The sequence below is a fragment of the Excalfactoria chinensis genome, chromosome 1 (genome assembly GCF_039878825.1).
Source record: "Excalfactoria chinensis isolate bCotChi1 chromosome 1, bCotChi1.hap2, whole genome shotgun sequence".
Taxonomy (NCBI): Eukaryota; Metazoa; Chordata; class Aves; order Galliformes; family Phasianidae; genus Excalfactoria; species Excalfactoria chinensis.
Genome location: NC_092825.1, coordinates 129,832,973 through 129,850,314, shown reverse-complemented (window position 1 = coordinate 129,850,314; position 17,342 = coordinate 129,832,973). Strand labels below are relative to the sequence as shown.

The window sequence follows — 17,342 nt, the reverse complement described above, 5'->3', positions numbered from 1 at the left end:
CATTGCAACCAGTTGATGTCTTTCCTGTACTGGGGGTCTAAAATTGGATATAATATTACATGTGATCCAACAAATGCTGAATAGAGGAGAATAATTCCTCTCTGATCTGCAGGTGATACTCTTCTTAATGCAGCCTTCTGCTCACCTTTGCTGCTAGGGTGCAATACTGGCTGATGTTCAGCTCACTGTCTGTCAGCATTCCCAGGGTGTTGTTCAGCGGAGCTGTTCCCCAGCCTAGTAGTTCTCAGCCAGTATCATTGCAAGCACTGCTTCTTGTTGTGCTCTGAACTTTACCTCTGCCTGTTAGGTTCTCTAAATTTTCTGCTGGCCCCTGAATGGCACCCCTGCCCTCCATAGTATTGATTGGTCCTGTAGTTTGTTATCATCTGCCAGCTTGAAGAGCATGCACTCTTACCACTTTCTCCAGGGCATTAATGAATACAGTGAAAGGGACAGGTCCCCCAAACAGCCCCCTGTGGTATTCCATGTGTTACTGACCTCCAGTATATACTATACATTAACCACTCTCTCTGAGGTCAATCATCCAGCCAGTTTTTTAAACATTTGCTTGTCTATTTAACCAGACCATGACATCTCAACTTGGTTTTGAGAACATTGTAGGATGCTGTGTTAAAATCTTTGCCACATTTGGAGTGAGTGACATTCACTGCTCCACGACGACCGACTTTTTGTTGTGGTAGGCAGTTGGGTTGGTCAGTTGTGACTCTTGCTCGTCTCCTTTTGCTTATGTACCCAGAAATGTCTTCCAAGAGGACACGCTCCATAATTTTTGGTTCCAGTCTCCCAGGAACCAACACATGGCTGATCTGCTTGTAATTCTCTGAATCACTGTTTTGGCCCTATTGAAGACGGGCAGTGTGTTTGCCTTTCTTCAGTTACTGAGAGTTCCCTGGTGTCAGTGACTTTTCAAAGATGATAGAGAGCAGCAAGAACCAGTTCTCTTGGTATCCATAGATATAGTCAGTCAAGTGGATTTGAACGCATTGATCTTTATCAAGGAATCTCTAATTCAGTCCTTATCTACTGCAGGGGGTAATTCTCCTCCTTGGTTCGTATCTCTGAGAGGGAGACCTTGTTGGTGAACACAGGAATCAAGTACGTCAGCTTTCTGCAGCAGCTTTTTCATTTATCTGGTAGTTCTGAAAAGGCAGAATAGTTATGAAACCTCGTCGTTTCTTCTGGTCTGATTTTCATGGCTGTGGAGGGTTAGGCTGGGATACGGATTCCCAGTAATGAATGTTGGTCTCACCTTTGACCATGCTGCAGTTTCCTTTTCCCTTTGAATGGATGTGGTGTGCTTAAGAAGGATCATTCACTGGGAAGGCTTTGCCAGAGAGTTGATATAAGCACCGTTGATATAAGACCTTCTTTCATTCTCAGTCTTTGCCATGCGTCACTGCAAGTACCTTACACATTGCACATCTGTATGCATCACTGCATTATTATGTGTATTACAACTGAGATAATTCTAATCTCTTTAAAAATATTGATACTTGGATGTATCATGTACCCTAAGCCTCCTCATGCATAAGCAGAGGCTGAAGCAAAGGTACGTGTATGGTGATGGTGGGAAAACAAGTTCAAAGGTTCTGGGGTAATCCTGCCTTCCAGCCCTTCTGTTCCTCACATGTTCTGCAGTGTTTCAGTTGATGCTATCTGTGTAGTGATGGGTGGGTTTGCTGTATGATGGTCGGTGATAAGTAACACTGATCAACTTTTCAAAGTTCTTCTGAGTCTGAATTAATATTTCACTAAAAATGTGTAGACAGAGCTGGTTAATTCCCATCTATTTTCCTTCACTTCCACTTATTTATGACCATTGGTCTATGGTAGGTTTAGAAATGTATATTTATTTTATTTTTGTAAATCCTTTTAGATTTGTTTCCCCGTGTGTATCGTGTTTGGCTAGAAGGAATGAGAAGAATTATGCCTTGTCAAATAAGGAGGCCAGGTTCTGAATGCACCGGTCAGATTAAAGGGTGTCTGTTTGTATGACTGTAGAAAGAATCACATTTCAGTCTTCTACTGAAGAAAAATAGAGTTTTGCTCTGGTGCACTGAAGGAACCCATCATCACTACCAGCAAAGTTCTCTGTCCTATAACTTGATTTCTATTCTAGGGATAAGGGAGATGAATGAAGTATTTGAGTCTTTCACACTAGCAGAGAATTCATCACTGCCAAAGAGTTTCCTGACTGACTGCTTAGGAGATTTGAAGAGGACTGAATGGATTTGGAGAAACCAGCCTCTTTTCCACATGTACTTTTCTATAGGTTAGAAAACAACTCATTGGACAGATACGTGAAACTTTCTAAGAGTGGAAAGAAAAAACAGGAAATCCTATTGGTTTTCTGCTGAAAAACAGCAAGCAACTAGTTTGGATATTGTCTGGGAATCTGAAACTAAGTACCTTAATCCATATGCTGAAGGAGAACTTTTATATACATATACATATAATTTTATATATATAATTTATATATATATATATAATTTTTCTCCTTTTTTTCCCCTTTTTGTCTTGAGGTTTACCGGCATACTTTTATTTGGTGTCTAGTGTGCTGCATTTCCATCTATTACTTAACACTGCTGGGGCTGCTTACCTGAGAACTGTATCTTTGAGGTGGAACAGAGAACAGATTGCTGCCTTGGTAATGTCAAAAATACTTAAAAGTGTGAGTTGTAAGAGCTTGAAGACTAGAAGTCAAGTAATAATAAACCAATACATTAAAAAATCTGGTATGCATATTGAATCAACCATTTTGCTTCATGGGAAGGGTAGCTGACTTGTGGAGTTACACATGTGAAGTCTGCTATTCCATTCTGAACTGGCTTTGGTGAAACAGAACTGGCTTCATTTAAACCCATACACCTAGTGAAGAACGGATTGATAATGAAGAATTTCTATGTCCTCTCTGACTCTCTGTTGATTAATGGGGAGATTAATGGCCAGAAGTGGACAGCTGGTGCACAGGCTGGAGGAGTGAAGCCAGAGAATTACTGGAGAGTCCAATGAATTATTTCTTGATGGTTATTGGGAACACGTAATACATGCAGATGAAAGAGATGTACCTAAGCTCAGTAGATGATATTTATTTTCAGCAGAGTTACTTGAATTTTATACTAAAGGACTGGACTCTGTTTTCTCCACTTCAGGAATACCAGCAAACATACAGATTTTTCTTATACATTTTCTTAGAAATACATTAATTTATTCATTGATATGATTTGCCTCAAGTTTGCAAGTCTGGCTTCTAAACTGAGTAACGTGATTTTAAATTGGCCACATAACTAAAATGTCTAATTGCAAATGGCTTCTGCTTGTTCTTTGACTTTCTTCATCTCCCATGCTTTGGTTTGCAGCAGAACCATCTTGTCTCACCTTTAGAGTCCAATATAAACAATAATACCTTCTCTCTCACACTGTCCCCTCCATGATTTGTGCTGTTGCCCACAACATTCAGCACAGTGCCAGCCTTTGCCTCACCCTCAGATGAGTTCCAAGTGTGCAGACTGCTTTGTAGGCTACAGAGAGAAATACACTGCTTCCATGCTGTGAGCTCTTGCTGCAGATCTGTGCCACCAAGTTGTAGCCTGGTGTAGCACAGCATTGCATGACTTAGCGCTCCAGAGGTGATCCTGCACGATCTTGCCTTTTGGAGCAGAAAGAGCCTGAAAGGGGCATTATGAACTCTGTCTGATTTCTTTGGGTGCATTTTGTTCATTAGTGTCACATAAGGATTGCTGTTTACATAAGTCTGTGATGTGCTGTGGTGCTCTGATGTTAGTAGTCTGTGCCTGTTGCTCACATATACCACTGTGATAACAAGGGTAAGTGGCTTGAAGCAGGATGAAAGCAGTAAATAAGCCTGCTGCCTTTGCTTTGGAGTACCTGAATGCAAATCCTAGTGACAGTGAACCTACTTAATTGAGCAGCTATTATTTGAAAAGGTAGTCCCAGATGTCATTACCTGATTAGTTACATTACAGATATGTTTCAGAGATATAGTTTGTTTTGCTTGCCTTAGTATTAATATGAACACCATAGTTCTTATAGTATGTAGAGCACATGCTAATCTTGTTTAAAATATAAATTTGTATATTCTGCCAAGATAGACTTAAATTGGAACTTCACAAAGGTGAGCATTGTTCAAGGCTTGCAGGATTTGACTTACAGATGTGAACAACGACTTAATTATTACAGAAAATAAGGCATAATTATCATCACCCGACATTCAGTTCAGCTTAATAAAAGCTTATCTTGTACACGTGCCTAATGTGTGTTCATTAATCTGTGTAGCATTCCAGCTAACTCTGTATTTCTTCAGTCTCTCTGTTGTCTGGCAGCAGTTTGCATTAGTGGGAGAACAGCAGTGGATAACAATGTAAGAGTTTAAGAAATGAAAATGGTCGATTATTTTGTATTCTGCAGTTTTTGCAATTCAAAACTCTTTTTTCCCCCTCCTTTCCCCATCCCCCCTCCACTTTTTACAGGGCAATTTGCAAAAAGGAAGAAGACTTCACTTTGGTTCACAGTCTCTCTACTGGTGGTGTCCATTTTCATACTGACCATAGGTCTGGCAGCTACAACAAGAACAGAAAATGTTACTGTGGGAGGCTACTACCCAGGCATCATTGTGAGTAAAGAAACCTACTAGATAACTATATCAGCTGGATACAGAAAGCTCTAACTTATAAAAAGAAAACAAAGAAAAATCAGTTGTGTTGCATTGTACAGAAGGAAGATGCTTATTTGTTTTGATCTAGTTCTAGTGTGTGATGATGTAGGGGGTTAAACACTGAATTGCCCTGAAGGGGAGGCTTTTAGGGGACATAGAGTACAAGTTTGCACCACACAGCAGTATGCTGAACTCATGGGCCTACGCTGGAGCCTGTGCCTGACTTCCCAATAATTTGTTACAAATGTGGGCATACAAGTGACTGCATCACAGTCATGGGATAGAGTTAAATGAACTTTTTTCTCCCCTGATGGTGCAAAGAGTCACTCTACTCTTCTGTCTATATACCAAGAATTCTGCTAGGTCTAGTGGAGGGAAAATGCTATTGATGGGCATATGGAAGCTTCTCCCTAGGGTCTACCAATGTCCTTCATTCTCTTGTATAGTCTTGGTGTCTGTCCTCATGCACAGGTTCTCCTTCCAAATCCTTTGTATTGTTTTTACTTTTGGAACATGCTGCTTAAACATGTACCTGCACTGGACACGAGGCTCATGCTGCATCTGTTTAATTCTTTTGTGCTCCTATGCCTTCCAGGGAGGCCTTGCTGGTTCATCTCCTATGGCTTTTTCCAGTCTCAGAAGTGATTGGTCATGTCTGAAAGAGTGGAAAACTTCAGGAGACAGAAAGCTTTTTATGTGAATGAACTGAATTTTAGAAAAGAAAAACAAAAACAAACAAACAAACAAAAGCAAACAAAAAACAAAAACACAAAAAAACAAGGGCAGCAAATAGTTATTATAGGGCCTTATTTGCCCTCCCTTAGATAGCCAAGAGGAGGTAGTAAAGGATGCAAGGTAAAAAAAGAAAAGTGGTGGGTCCCAAAGAGGTACTGAATGAGGGGTGAGGGGTCTGGAGCACAGGCCTTATGAGGGGCAGCTGAGGGAGCTGGGACTGTTGAATTTGGAGGAGGTTCAGAGGTGACCTTATCGCTTTCTATAACTACCTGAATGGGGGCTGTAGTGAGCTGGGGGTTGGCCTCTTCTCTCATGTAACTAGTGATAGGATGAGAGGGGATGAACTCAAGTTGCGCCATGGGAGATTCGGGATGGACATTAGGAAATTCTACTTTTCTGAAAGAGTGGTCAGGTGCTGGAATAGGCTGCCCAGGGAGGTGGTGAAGTCACCGACCCTGAAGGTGTTCAGGGAATGTTTAGATGTTGTTTTGAGGGACACACGTTAGTGAGAACTATTAGTGATAGGTGGACAGTTGGACCAGATGATCTTGTAGGTCTTTTCCAAGCTTGGTGATTCTATGATTCTATGAAAGTGTTGCAAGGTACTGTTAGTTCTTGTTCTCTTTGAAATGCCCAAAGAAGAGGGCATTTCATCTTTTAATACTGTGCATACATACTGCATTGCCATTAATAACTTATGAGTTAGAACTGTTCCTCCTAAGCAAGTCCTCTTACATCTTAGTGTAATGTTGAGAACAGGTCTTTCAGAAGGATAATTTTGGGATAATGATCTATAAGGAGTGCTGTTTTAAAAATAGAACAAAAAGTAGTTCCAAGAATAAGACCTTAAAAGAATGACTCTTCCTTTCATTAAACTAAAATAGATATATTAATACTGATAAAAATCCTCTGTAAATTGAAGTAAAGTATTTTAGGAGGCCACATTTTCTGCATTCGTTCCCTTGAAAGGAATTTCTTTTGGAAAGTTGTGTTGAATCAGTGTAAGAAGCCATAGACTCACGTGCTCAAAAACATTTATTTCAGCATTTAGTTTCTTTTAGGAAGAAGACAAGGTCTGTTCACTCAGAAAAATAAATTAATCTGCTAATTTTTAGATGTTAACCATTAGTAGTATCATATCTGGCCATGTCAGAGGAACTCTGCTGTCCCTGCCCCGTTTTTCGAGATTGCTGACTCTTGTGCAACACTTACAGATGACTATGGAAGACCTTTAAGAGCTCAGTAACCTTCAAAAGGTGCTCCTCTTCTCTACAGGCAGTAGAGGGAGCTTAGAAAACTGGCATAGCATTGATCCCAAACCTCTAAATAGATAGAACTCTATAAGTGAATTCCACATTACCTATTTAATTGTCAGGCTCATAGAAGTTTAGGAGGTCAGGCAGTGTCAATTACAATTAAAAATAAGATCTAGTTCTCATAGAATTTAATGGTAAGAACATAACTTTCAGGCTGGAAGTTGGAGCTTCTTCAACCTCGCTTCCTTATAACTACTGTTTATACTTAAATACTTCATATCACTTATGTGTGATTACTGCTTGTATTTTTTTTAATTTTCTATTTTTATAATCTTTCAACCAGGAGACTACAGAGTCCAAATATCCCAGTCATCATGCTGACTAATTCCCAGAGTTCCCAACCCAAGTAGCTTGTTATCTTAACAGATGAGAATAGCAGCAAATATAACGCTAAACCAGTCTCAGTATTGCTGTGGTTTTATGTGGTATGATGTCTGTCTGTGGTTCTATGCCTTCTGATTTAATTGCTATTGTTATTTATTTACTGTTTTTTTCTGCATGTGGATAATATTGCTCCTCTGTGTCCACTGTGTAAGCCTTAAATGGGACTGCATGCGTTTGTCTTCAGATGAAAAATTGGTGTTAGAACCAGCTGTCGTTTTGATGTAGTTGTGTGAATTTACAAAGTTGCTGTCCCCTGAACACAGTGTCCTTGCTCACAGTTCCAAGTCTCTCTCCTATTCAGCAGTCAGCTCAGACACGCTTCCACACTCTTCTAGTCTCCGCTTTTCATCCTTGTGCCTCCCTTTCACATGAATCTTCCCAAAGCACTCAATAGCAAATCCCTTTCCCTACATTTGCCTTTCAGAGGAAGAATCATGGGTTCCTGTTGTGACTTTGAGCAATTAAAGTGTTTACAGGAGATTTTCTTTCTGATGTGGGTGGTTGTGCATAAGAACAAGGAGTTCATGGGCCCCACTCAAGCCCTTGACTGGGATGCTTAGTCCTTAAAACTTAATTGGTCTTGGAAAAGAGACTTTGAACTTAGCTTCAGGAAGGGGTTTAGATTCCTTAATCGAAAAGTCATGCTCTATCCATGGAGTGTTTGTATGGGAGCGAAGGGGATGGTTGAGGGCTTCTCCAAGCAGAGGAGTGCCAGCTGTAGCAAAGAGGGGAGCCAGAACATGGAAGTGATGGGGTTGAGACTGAGGTGGTAGCAGAGAAACATATAATAGTCAGGCAAAGCAGGGAGGGAGCACTGTGGAGAAAGATCAATGGCACCAGCACTGCTGTGGCTGCTTCTGTATCTCTGACCAGCTGAGTCTTGCCTGTGGGGCACAAAAGAGCTTCCTTTTGTTCAAATGAATGTGAGCCTGATGGGAATCCTGATACCAGAAAGCTGGAATGAAAGGCTGGTTTCCCTGCAGCCACTTTACCTCATGTTGGGCAAGAATGCAAGGAGTTTCCATCTCTCCAAACTTTCACAGACCCCTAATACAGAGCAGCATTTTCCTGCTGGCTTAGTTCTGAACTAGCACTGACAAGAACAAATGCCGCTTTACTCCACCTTCCTTTCCTCCTCTCTCCTGTTATGGTTGCAGCTGGTACTTGTCTCTTTGGCATTTTGGCAGGGACTTTTTCTGTGTGATGGTTTTTAGTCATCAACACCAAACAAACCCAGCTGTAGGGTAATGAACTTGGGTCACTTGCATGGCAGTAATGCATCTGTTTTTTGAGGAAAACTCTTTCCTGTTTCCTGAAGCTCTACATTTTTCCAAGATAATGATGTGCGGGTGAAATGTCAGTGTTCTTTCCTCCCACTTCACTTAATTTTTGCTTTACAATTTGTAAAACAAGACATGATTATGTTAACAATAGCCAGCTTATAAAAACATATATTTTCACAGGATTTCCTTTATTAGATTACAAGTTTTACTCTGAAATATTAAAGTCTTGGATTTCTGGTCATTCCCCATCGCATTATATGATTTATGTCCAGTGATAGTGTTCACCTTTTCCCCTGACCCAACCAAAGTAGTGGTATAATCATACCTGCTCAGATATCACTGCTGTGCTTTGGTATGTTGACCAAATAAACTGACCTCATATGTTTCTCTCGGTTTTGTTCTTTACCTTAGCTTGGCTTTGGATCTTTCCTAGGGATTGTTGGCATCTACCTAGTAGAGAACAGAAGACAAATGGTAAGCAATGTCACTTTTTGTTTTAATTTTTTGTATCACAATGTCTTAAAAACACAAAAAGCAGAGGTTTTCAGTTGACATAAAACTACTCCAATATGATCCAAAATATTAGTCATGTTTTTCACATTTTCTGAGCAGCTCCTGAGAAGTATGAAGTGACTGTGATTCTATCTGTACAGGGAAAGGGATGATTTATGGGGATCATCACTTCTGACAATAGAAACCTCGTGTTTTAAAAACACTAAATTAATTTCTGCTGACTTAGTGAATTCACCCAGGGCAGGGTCAGCTGAGTGCGAGTTTGGCCAGGACTGTGTAGCAGAGAAAAGGATGGGGAAGGAGGCAAAATGGAGGTGATGTGCCAGTTTGGGCATCAATGTGCCAGTGATCAGCTCTATCACAAGAGGCGATCTCAGCCTATAGAAGTTTCAGTCAACACTACTTTCCCAAAAATCCACATGCTGAAAAGAAGAATCTTGCTGTCAAGATTCCCTGGCTAAATCAGACAGGATATGATGTTGCTTTGTGGTTTGTTTTTATATGTAGCTTGGCTTGCTTTTATTTATGTGAGGAGGTCATATAAAGTCCTTGGGGTCATCTGGGTAAAGGAAGGTGCGTTGGACTGGGTTTGTAGAAAGTCTTAGAGTTTCCTCACTCTCAGCAAAAAATAGCACTGTCTTGGTTAAATAAAATGATGTCCAACGTGTACTTTACAGTAGACTGATTACAGCTAAGCATTATGAGCTACAATTCATTTAATAATGCAGAGTCTCCACAGGTATAAATCAAAAGAGTGGTGTTGGGCTTAGAGGAGGAACTTACTGATGTACCTTACATTTTATGAACAATTTTTAAGTAGTCTGTTTTGATTTCCTGTTTCCTTCTTAGTAATTCCCATCTTGATTTCATTATTTTTAGACAAACTTATTTCATAGTATCAGAGTTGTTTTTTGTTGTTGTTGTTTTGGTGGTGGGTTTTTTTCTTTGCATTTTTTGAGAGTTTAAGTGGTATACTTTCATGTACTCCTCTACTTCGCAACTTTTGTTTCTGTCTGGGCTTCCCAAAGAAATGAGGTCAATAAAGCCATGAGGTTTGTCTGTATCTTTCTCTGTTCCCCATTCAGTTTTTTGAACGTGATAACCAATTCCAGGCAAATTTGGCAGGGAGGTAGAGACTTCAGAGATGTGCAGCTCCTTCAAGTTTCAACATGAAACAGGTGGGCAGAGAATAGTAAATTAATTACTCCCTGATGCTATGGTGTCAGCTCTCCACCCTGAAAAACTAAGGATTCCAAGTGGGATGTGACCTGTGAGTCATAAATCTGCAACTGATTTAGGACTCATTAATTTTGCTGGTAACAACACAGCTTATTTGTTTTTTAAGAACCGTTGTCTCTATTTCTAAATTGGAGACAAGGATGAATTCCAAAGTTCAGAGTTGCAAGGTAGGGAGAGAGGTTGATAACAGTAGCACTGTTTTCCACAGCATTCATGCTACTTTACTAACAACTGTAATATTTTAGGGTTATTGTACCTTTCAGTTTTCCCCTGTCCTGCCTCTTAGTTCTCCATTGCTTGTCTTTACCAGAAAATAAAATGGCTGATAAAAAGAAATAAGGTGGATGAGTTGTTTCCAAAGCTTCTAAGACTCAACATGTTGTATCATTTGCACAAGGTGAGGGGATAAATCTAGTATTTTTTATCCTAGAGCCTGTTTGCATTTCCCAGCACAGGACAAGGAGAACAGCTTTCTATTAATAACAGTTATGATCTGGCTGTCGAAATACTGTTTTGTTAGTGAACAGACCAGGAAAATATCTAGAAATTTTAATTATGCTTCTTGTTCTGAGTATCATCCACAGTGGGCAAAGTCTCTAACGCTGTCCATGCTAAGGCTGAGTGGCCTGCTTTCACGTGTTTCAGAAAAGATTTGTAAAGGGTTTACATCATACTACAACTGAGAGCAGCAATTATTCCCTGGAGTGTAGCTGAGTACGTACAATTGAAAAGGTTTAAGGCAGCTTAAACAAATTTGCAGGCATCAGTAATTTGTAAATACTTAGATAAGCATAGAATTGTGACAGAATAAAATCATATTCTAGTAAATCAAAATTCTATTTACTGCATCACAGCAGAAGAGGGCATGGAGGAAAAGGAATTATTTACTCAGTTACTTCTGTTTTAACTGGAATTCCTTTAACAGTTACTTGCCTATAATTTGAACTTAACCCAGAGTAGCTCTGACGGTTATCTGGCCCCTGTAATGAATCAATACTTCATTCTTAGTCTTTTTCTTGTTTCTTTTTTAAATTGAAAATTAAAGTGAGGTCAGTTACATTAGAAGAAAAAGCCACACCTGTTTCTAATTGATGATATCCCCATTAATCTATGTCCCTTTTTATCCTGAAGTGGTATTTATTTGTGATCTGCCCTCTGTATGTCTAGTTTTTTTCATGGCTGATGAAAAGCTAAGTGCAATATGAGATATGTAATGGTTAGTAGAGCTAGTCCAGCAAAAATCCACCACTCAATAAATGTAAACATGGAGTTTAAGAAAGAATGGAAGCACACTTAGGCAGAATGGACAATGGCTGGTTCTTAAAACACAACATTAATAATGCTGCACTTCTTTGACCTTGTTTTTGGTGTTCCAGAGTCCACAATGGGGCCTCAATGTGCTGACCAAGATATAACCTTTAATTTAAGGGAGCTGCTACTTGCAGAATCAGGCTCTGCCTCATTGACTAGCATGATTTCACTTGAGCTCTCAGCTCTTCATGCTTGCCTCTGTTATGCAGAGCTTGGCACCAGCAGAATAAAATCTCCCTTTGACTAAGGATAAGATGCCTTTGCACTGATTCGGGATGTTTAGAACTAGCAAACAGCAGAAATAAAAGAATAATGTGTTGCTGTTCCCTTTTTCCTCTCTTGTCCCCTGCAAAACAGGCTATGGTTTAAACAAAGCATAGCTTTAAGTTACTACATTTCAAAGGCAAATAAATAATCCAGATGGATGTGTGGAAGATTCACCCTTAAATCAAACGTAGCTGATTATATGACTTGAAGTATCCTTGTTTATTTGCTTGCTTGCCTACTATCTCCTCACAATATGGTACAGTGTATTCCTGATGAGAAAACAGGACGCTAAAATTAGATACAGAGGTAGGGAAGGGTTTGTGTTGGTAGGCACAAATTAATAAAATGTATACAAAAAATTACCAGTGAGGATACCTACTCTGCTCTGTTCAGACAAGCTGTGCTGCTTCTTTTTCTTGCCAGTCGAGCATCATGAAAGGAACTGGCTTTAGTGAAGATTTTCATGAACTATACCAATTGCTGACAGATTCCATATCACATATTAAGCTAATTGAAGCATCAAGTTTACATAAAGAGAGATACCATTACAATTCTGTAGACCTCACAAATAAATGGAAGAAGTCCTTGCTGTGGTGCCGGGGGAAATGCAGATCATGTAAAGGTAATCATTTTCATTACTGGAACTCAGGCTGCCAAGAAAGTCAACAGCACTTCTCTTTTTTTGGTGATTATAGTGTTTCAGCTGTAAATGTGTGCTAGATTTTGTAGTGTGATTTAACAGCACAGTTTGTAAGCAGAATGGAGATTTGTATGCAGGTAAACAGTTCAGGTTGACAGTGATTCTTGTATGAGCTCAAGCGTAGCTCTTTTTTACACGTCTGCATTTCTTTCATAATAGAACAGCGTCTTACTAGCTGATAAATTAGAGCAGCTTATTCCTTGAGAACATCTTCATGGTCTCTTATGTTTAGCTTCTGGACTGCTGTCATGAGGTAACCTTTAGAGGCATCACCTTCTCTCCTTAGGTCCCGGAAGGAGCCTTCAAAGGTGATTTGGACTAGACTATTAAGTTGTAGGTAGGGAAAGAGTAATAAAAATAATCCCATGTTAAGTGACATTATATTTGCCTTCTGTAATCCTGAGGAGATCATAAAATGTATTTTACTGTAACTGCACAGCTTTAGAGCAGGGCAGCCTATGTGTAGATTATGCAGTGTCATTTTATGCTATAAACATGGCTCAGTCTTGGATATTAGCTCCCTTATTTGGCAGGAAGCTTCTTTGTAACCCCTTTTTAACACTTCTGGAGAAGGATTTTGCGTGTGGTCAATCCGTGGTAGTTCTGGGAAATCCCCATTACTCCTTGTTATGAAGGAAAGTTCAAAGGCACCTCTGATTCAACTAGTTGCCCAAAGCAGGGGCAACTTCAAAGTTAGAACAGGTTTTGCTGTTGCATGTGGACATCTGCAGAGCTGTGGTTGAATGCTTCCCCCTGCTGTGATGTCCTCAGTGAACTTGCTCAGGGTGCACCCTGGGCCATTACTCTGAGCTCAATGAAGATATCCAACAGCTCTGGCACTGACAGGGGCACCCTGAGGGGCACAGATCCCACTTGGATTCCCACCGACCACTGCTCTGTGGTCCCAGCTGCTTCCTAGACATCTTATATTCCACCCACACAATATCTTTTGCTCCATTGCAGCTATAAAAATGTGACAAGACAGCAGTAGAACCCTATCTAGATGCTGGGTAATTGATCTGAAATGCGCAAATACACAGTGGCCGTTGTCAGTTTATCTTTTCTGCTCACCACATATTTCTGATAGCAGGAACCACAGACTTGGGGAAAGAGCCAGGATATCACACTGCTGCTCCAGGCCAGTTACGGCATGCCAACAGATACTCTGCCAATTGCATCTAACTGCGTCACAGTATAGTGGTTATTTCCCTCTCATCTGACCCTATGCCAGTCTGTTGTACCTCTCCCAGGTCTTATTCACCTTTGGTACCATGTGACACAACATGGTGCTGGATCAGACTCAGAAAAGAAACTACTGTGTTTACTGTTGTCTTTGGCAGGAGGAAATGCCAAATTTACTACAAAGGAGGAACATGTAGGAAAGAGACTTTTATCTCCATTTGGAGAGCTTTCTTGGCAGCCATAATGGCTTCAGTTTGCTTCTGGAAGCTTTTATTGAACAGATACAGGTATGTACATATACATGTATGTATATTTGTATGTGTTTGTATATATATAAATAAATATATATACATGCACCAGCACAGTTTATTCTCAACACTGCAATTTTTTAGGGTTTTCACTGTTGGTTTTTTGTTTTTTTTTTTGAGTCTGAGACTTAAGTTACCAATTCAGTTTAAATCCTCCATCTTGTTAAATGGGAGTCTTTAGGGATGTAGTCCTCTAAGATCTGTGCTTACAAACAGTATGTAGAATTAAGGACATAGCAGGATGTTGGGTTTTTTTCTCTGCCAGTTTGTTTTCTCGTGCTGTTTATGTAATAAAAGCATTACAGTCACATAGTTGAGAACAGAAGTAAACTTTATGACCCATTAAATGTGTTTGTGGAACAATACGGAAATAGATTACTTTCCCAAGCAAGCAGGAGACAGGGAATAAAAAGAGTTTTGGTAAGGAATCTTGGATAAATGTTCATGTGCTCATGGATGATAAAGTGAGATGGGATATGTCCAGAAAAAAAGACAAATAGTTTCTGATCCTCTGTTTGAAGAATTAAATAGATGAGTACCCCAGCTGGCCAGATACAGTATTCCAGACACAGCAGGCAGAACTTCACTACGTGCAAGTTTATAATTTGATTGTAATACATTCCTGATAAATAGCGTGCATGTCTTAGAAAACAGTGCAGTCACTGTAACGTGAAAGAGGATTTATAAAAACAGATTATGGATTTAAGTACATATTGCTAAACAGTACCAGCCATAGTAGTCTTGATCTGTGTCAGTTCATCACATTTCACCAGGGAGCACAAGGTCTTATGACATGCAGCATGCTATTTATTTCTGTTTTATTGTTTTCATACTGCTCTGAACAGCTGCCTCTGTTTCACTGATCAAATGAACTTGTTCCTCTTTAATCAATATCAATAATCAGCAGCATCCATGTAAGGAGACGTGTGATGGATTCCTATAACGTCAGCACTGCTGATCAGTGAATCTACATTTGTTTCACTTTTATTCCCATCGACTTTAATGCTGTATTTAATTTTTGCTTCTTTTCTATGTATTTGATATTCTTAAATGAGGGCTTTTGCTGATATTCAAATTCTTACAAGTCTGAAGTTCCTACTGGATTAAGGCTTGCTTAAGCTGGTTCCAAAACCATTGTGTTTATGTTGTTGTTGTTTTATGTATTATATTATTCTGTCATCATAAAATCCAAGGCATTCTCCTCTCTTTACACATTACCCATCTTGCTCCACTATCCCAGGCAAACGACTGAGGGAAAGTAGTGATGTGGAGGAGAGAAAATGTAAGTCAGAGCAGCCAGCATCAAGGGAAGAAGAATGGAAGAAGTATTGACAAGATACTGATTTTGGTAGCATGTATACTTCCTCATCTAGGCCACCTCTCTAGCTAGTGGAAAAAAGACATACCTTCAGAAGGTGATTAATCCCATCCTGTAATAATTTTCCTGTAGAAAGTTTCTGGAAGTGCTTGGCCTGCTGTTGCCTACAGAAGAGCAGAGATGAGCAGCTGAAATAAGTACTTATAAGTAGCTGGAGTTAGGAATGATGAAATCCATCCCCTACGGGAATTATCTTAGCAGTTCCACCACATATAAACAACACTCTTGGTTTCACCCAGGAGTCTGTGTAAGAACCAGTGCTTAACCTCGCATGGTGCACTGCAACATTCCTCTTTCAGAAACATGTTCCGAGACTTCACACCCTGTGTGAACAGTGATCTTCATATGCTATGGGGGAATAAAAGAGCACCAATAATAGAACATAACCCCACACTGAGATTAAAAATACTATTTTAGATGGCCTTCTGCTTTTTGTCTTGGAAAACATGAAGCGAGTGCCATTCTGCCTTTCATCTGACACTGGTTTAGCAAGGTCTGGAGTCCAGTAGTTGGGACTGTCCTGAGTCTTCAGCAGACATGACATTGCATCAGCAGTGATGGTCATTTTAACTGAGCCAAGACAAGCATTTATTCATTATGAACAAATTATCCTGAATTTATTCTGTGCTCTTTGTTTACATGTACATCAAAATCATTCTCTGATTGCAGTGTAACAGTGACTCCATTTTCAAAGTCTAAGTGCATGTAAATTGCTTGATGGAGGTTGATTTCATTCAATTGGTCATTCTAGTAAACAATTGCTCAAACAATTTGAAATAGTTTTCTGGCTGCTTTAGATCTGGTTTGTAGGTGACATTAGATTCTGAGAGAAGGAAAAACACATTAATAACTTTGCTTCGTGTTTCATAATGGCTAGTGATTGAATTCCCTTCTAGGGGAAGAATTATCTTCACTTTGTATAGCATCTTTTGCAGAAACTGTATCTTCAAATGAAAGGTTAACAGACAGGATATGTTACAAAAAGATGAGGGGAAAGTGGATTGGCATAATTCAAGAAGCCCTTCTGGAGGGTGAAACCATGTGAGAGACCCAGACTAAGGAACTGAGTTAACTATACAGGGAACTGAGTTTTTATTTGGACAATACAGTGTTAAGGGAAAATGTTTCCATTACACTTTTCTAGATGACTGGAGTTGCAAAAGAGTTAAAGTGCTAATCTCAAAAACAGTGAGGGTAGGACAGCAAATGCTGGGGGAGGGGGGATGTGTGTTTGGAGGGATAGGAGAGAGGAGAGATGCTGTGTGCACAGATGGCTGGGAAATCCTTGTGAGAGAGCTTAACAGAGGTATTAAGGGGTAGGTTTGGTCTATGGGCTTTCACACCCTAAAGAGAAATGGCAAGCAAAGAGAGCTGCTTGGGAATGGCTGATGCACCTGTGGCAATGAAATTTTATCCTTGTTTGACAAAGCAGTGGTGAAGATGCCATAAAAGAGGGCTCCACAATTTTAAAATAAAAACAAGAACTGAAGATTAGTGGAGACAGGGAGACAGCAAGGAACATGCTGAGGGATGCAGAAGTAATAATAGTATGCTAGATGGTGACAACTGTTAAGTCAGTAGTGATGGAAAAAGAAGTTGCATAAGAATAAAAAACTCATTTAGAAAGAATGTAGCTGAAGGGAACTGAACCAAAGACAGCTAAACACACAGTAAGTCAAAGTGTGCAAGAAGATTTGCTAGGAAGAAGTCACTGAGCATGTGCAGAGGTATCCACAAGTGTCTGCATCAGAGAATCCAGTGCCAACAGTAGAAACAGATGTAAACCAGCAATAGTACTGCCTAGTGACTCAGGTAACTGTTCATAAATATGCATGGACCTAGGGAGGATTTGTGCATACACTTGGGAAGAACAATGTGTGGATCCTTCCCTCAGGCCTCATGTACCGGGAGCAACATGTGGTCTTCTGGTTGCTATCTCTATTTCCACATCATGCAGCATGGCACATCTTTCTTTCTCCTGTCTCTAAGGGCCTACGTGCTGGTACTACATGGTGTTGGGTTGTTCTGCT

General features: G+C 39.9%; 1 protein-coding gene across 4 annotated transcripts in view; it reads left to right on the top strand.

Moving 5' to 3' along the window:
• TMEM255B (transmembrane protein 255B) overlaps positions 1-17,342 on the top strand; it is a 66,023-nt gene that overhangs the window by 4,338 nt on the left and 44,343 nt on the right. For all 4 annotated transcript variants that reach the window (XM_072352533.1, XM_072352551.1, XM_072352543.1 and 1 more), the window contains exons 2-3: positions 4,512-4,654; positions 8,826-8,888. In XM_072352533.1, coding sequence (XP_072208634.1) covers positions 4,512-4,654; positions 8,826-8,888 — 206 coding nt within the window. The remainder of the gene's footprint in view (positions 1-4,511; positions 4,655-8,825; positions 8,889-17,342) is intronic.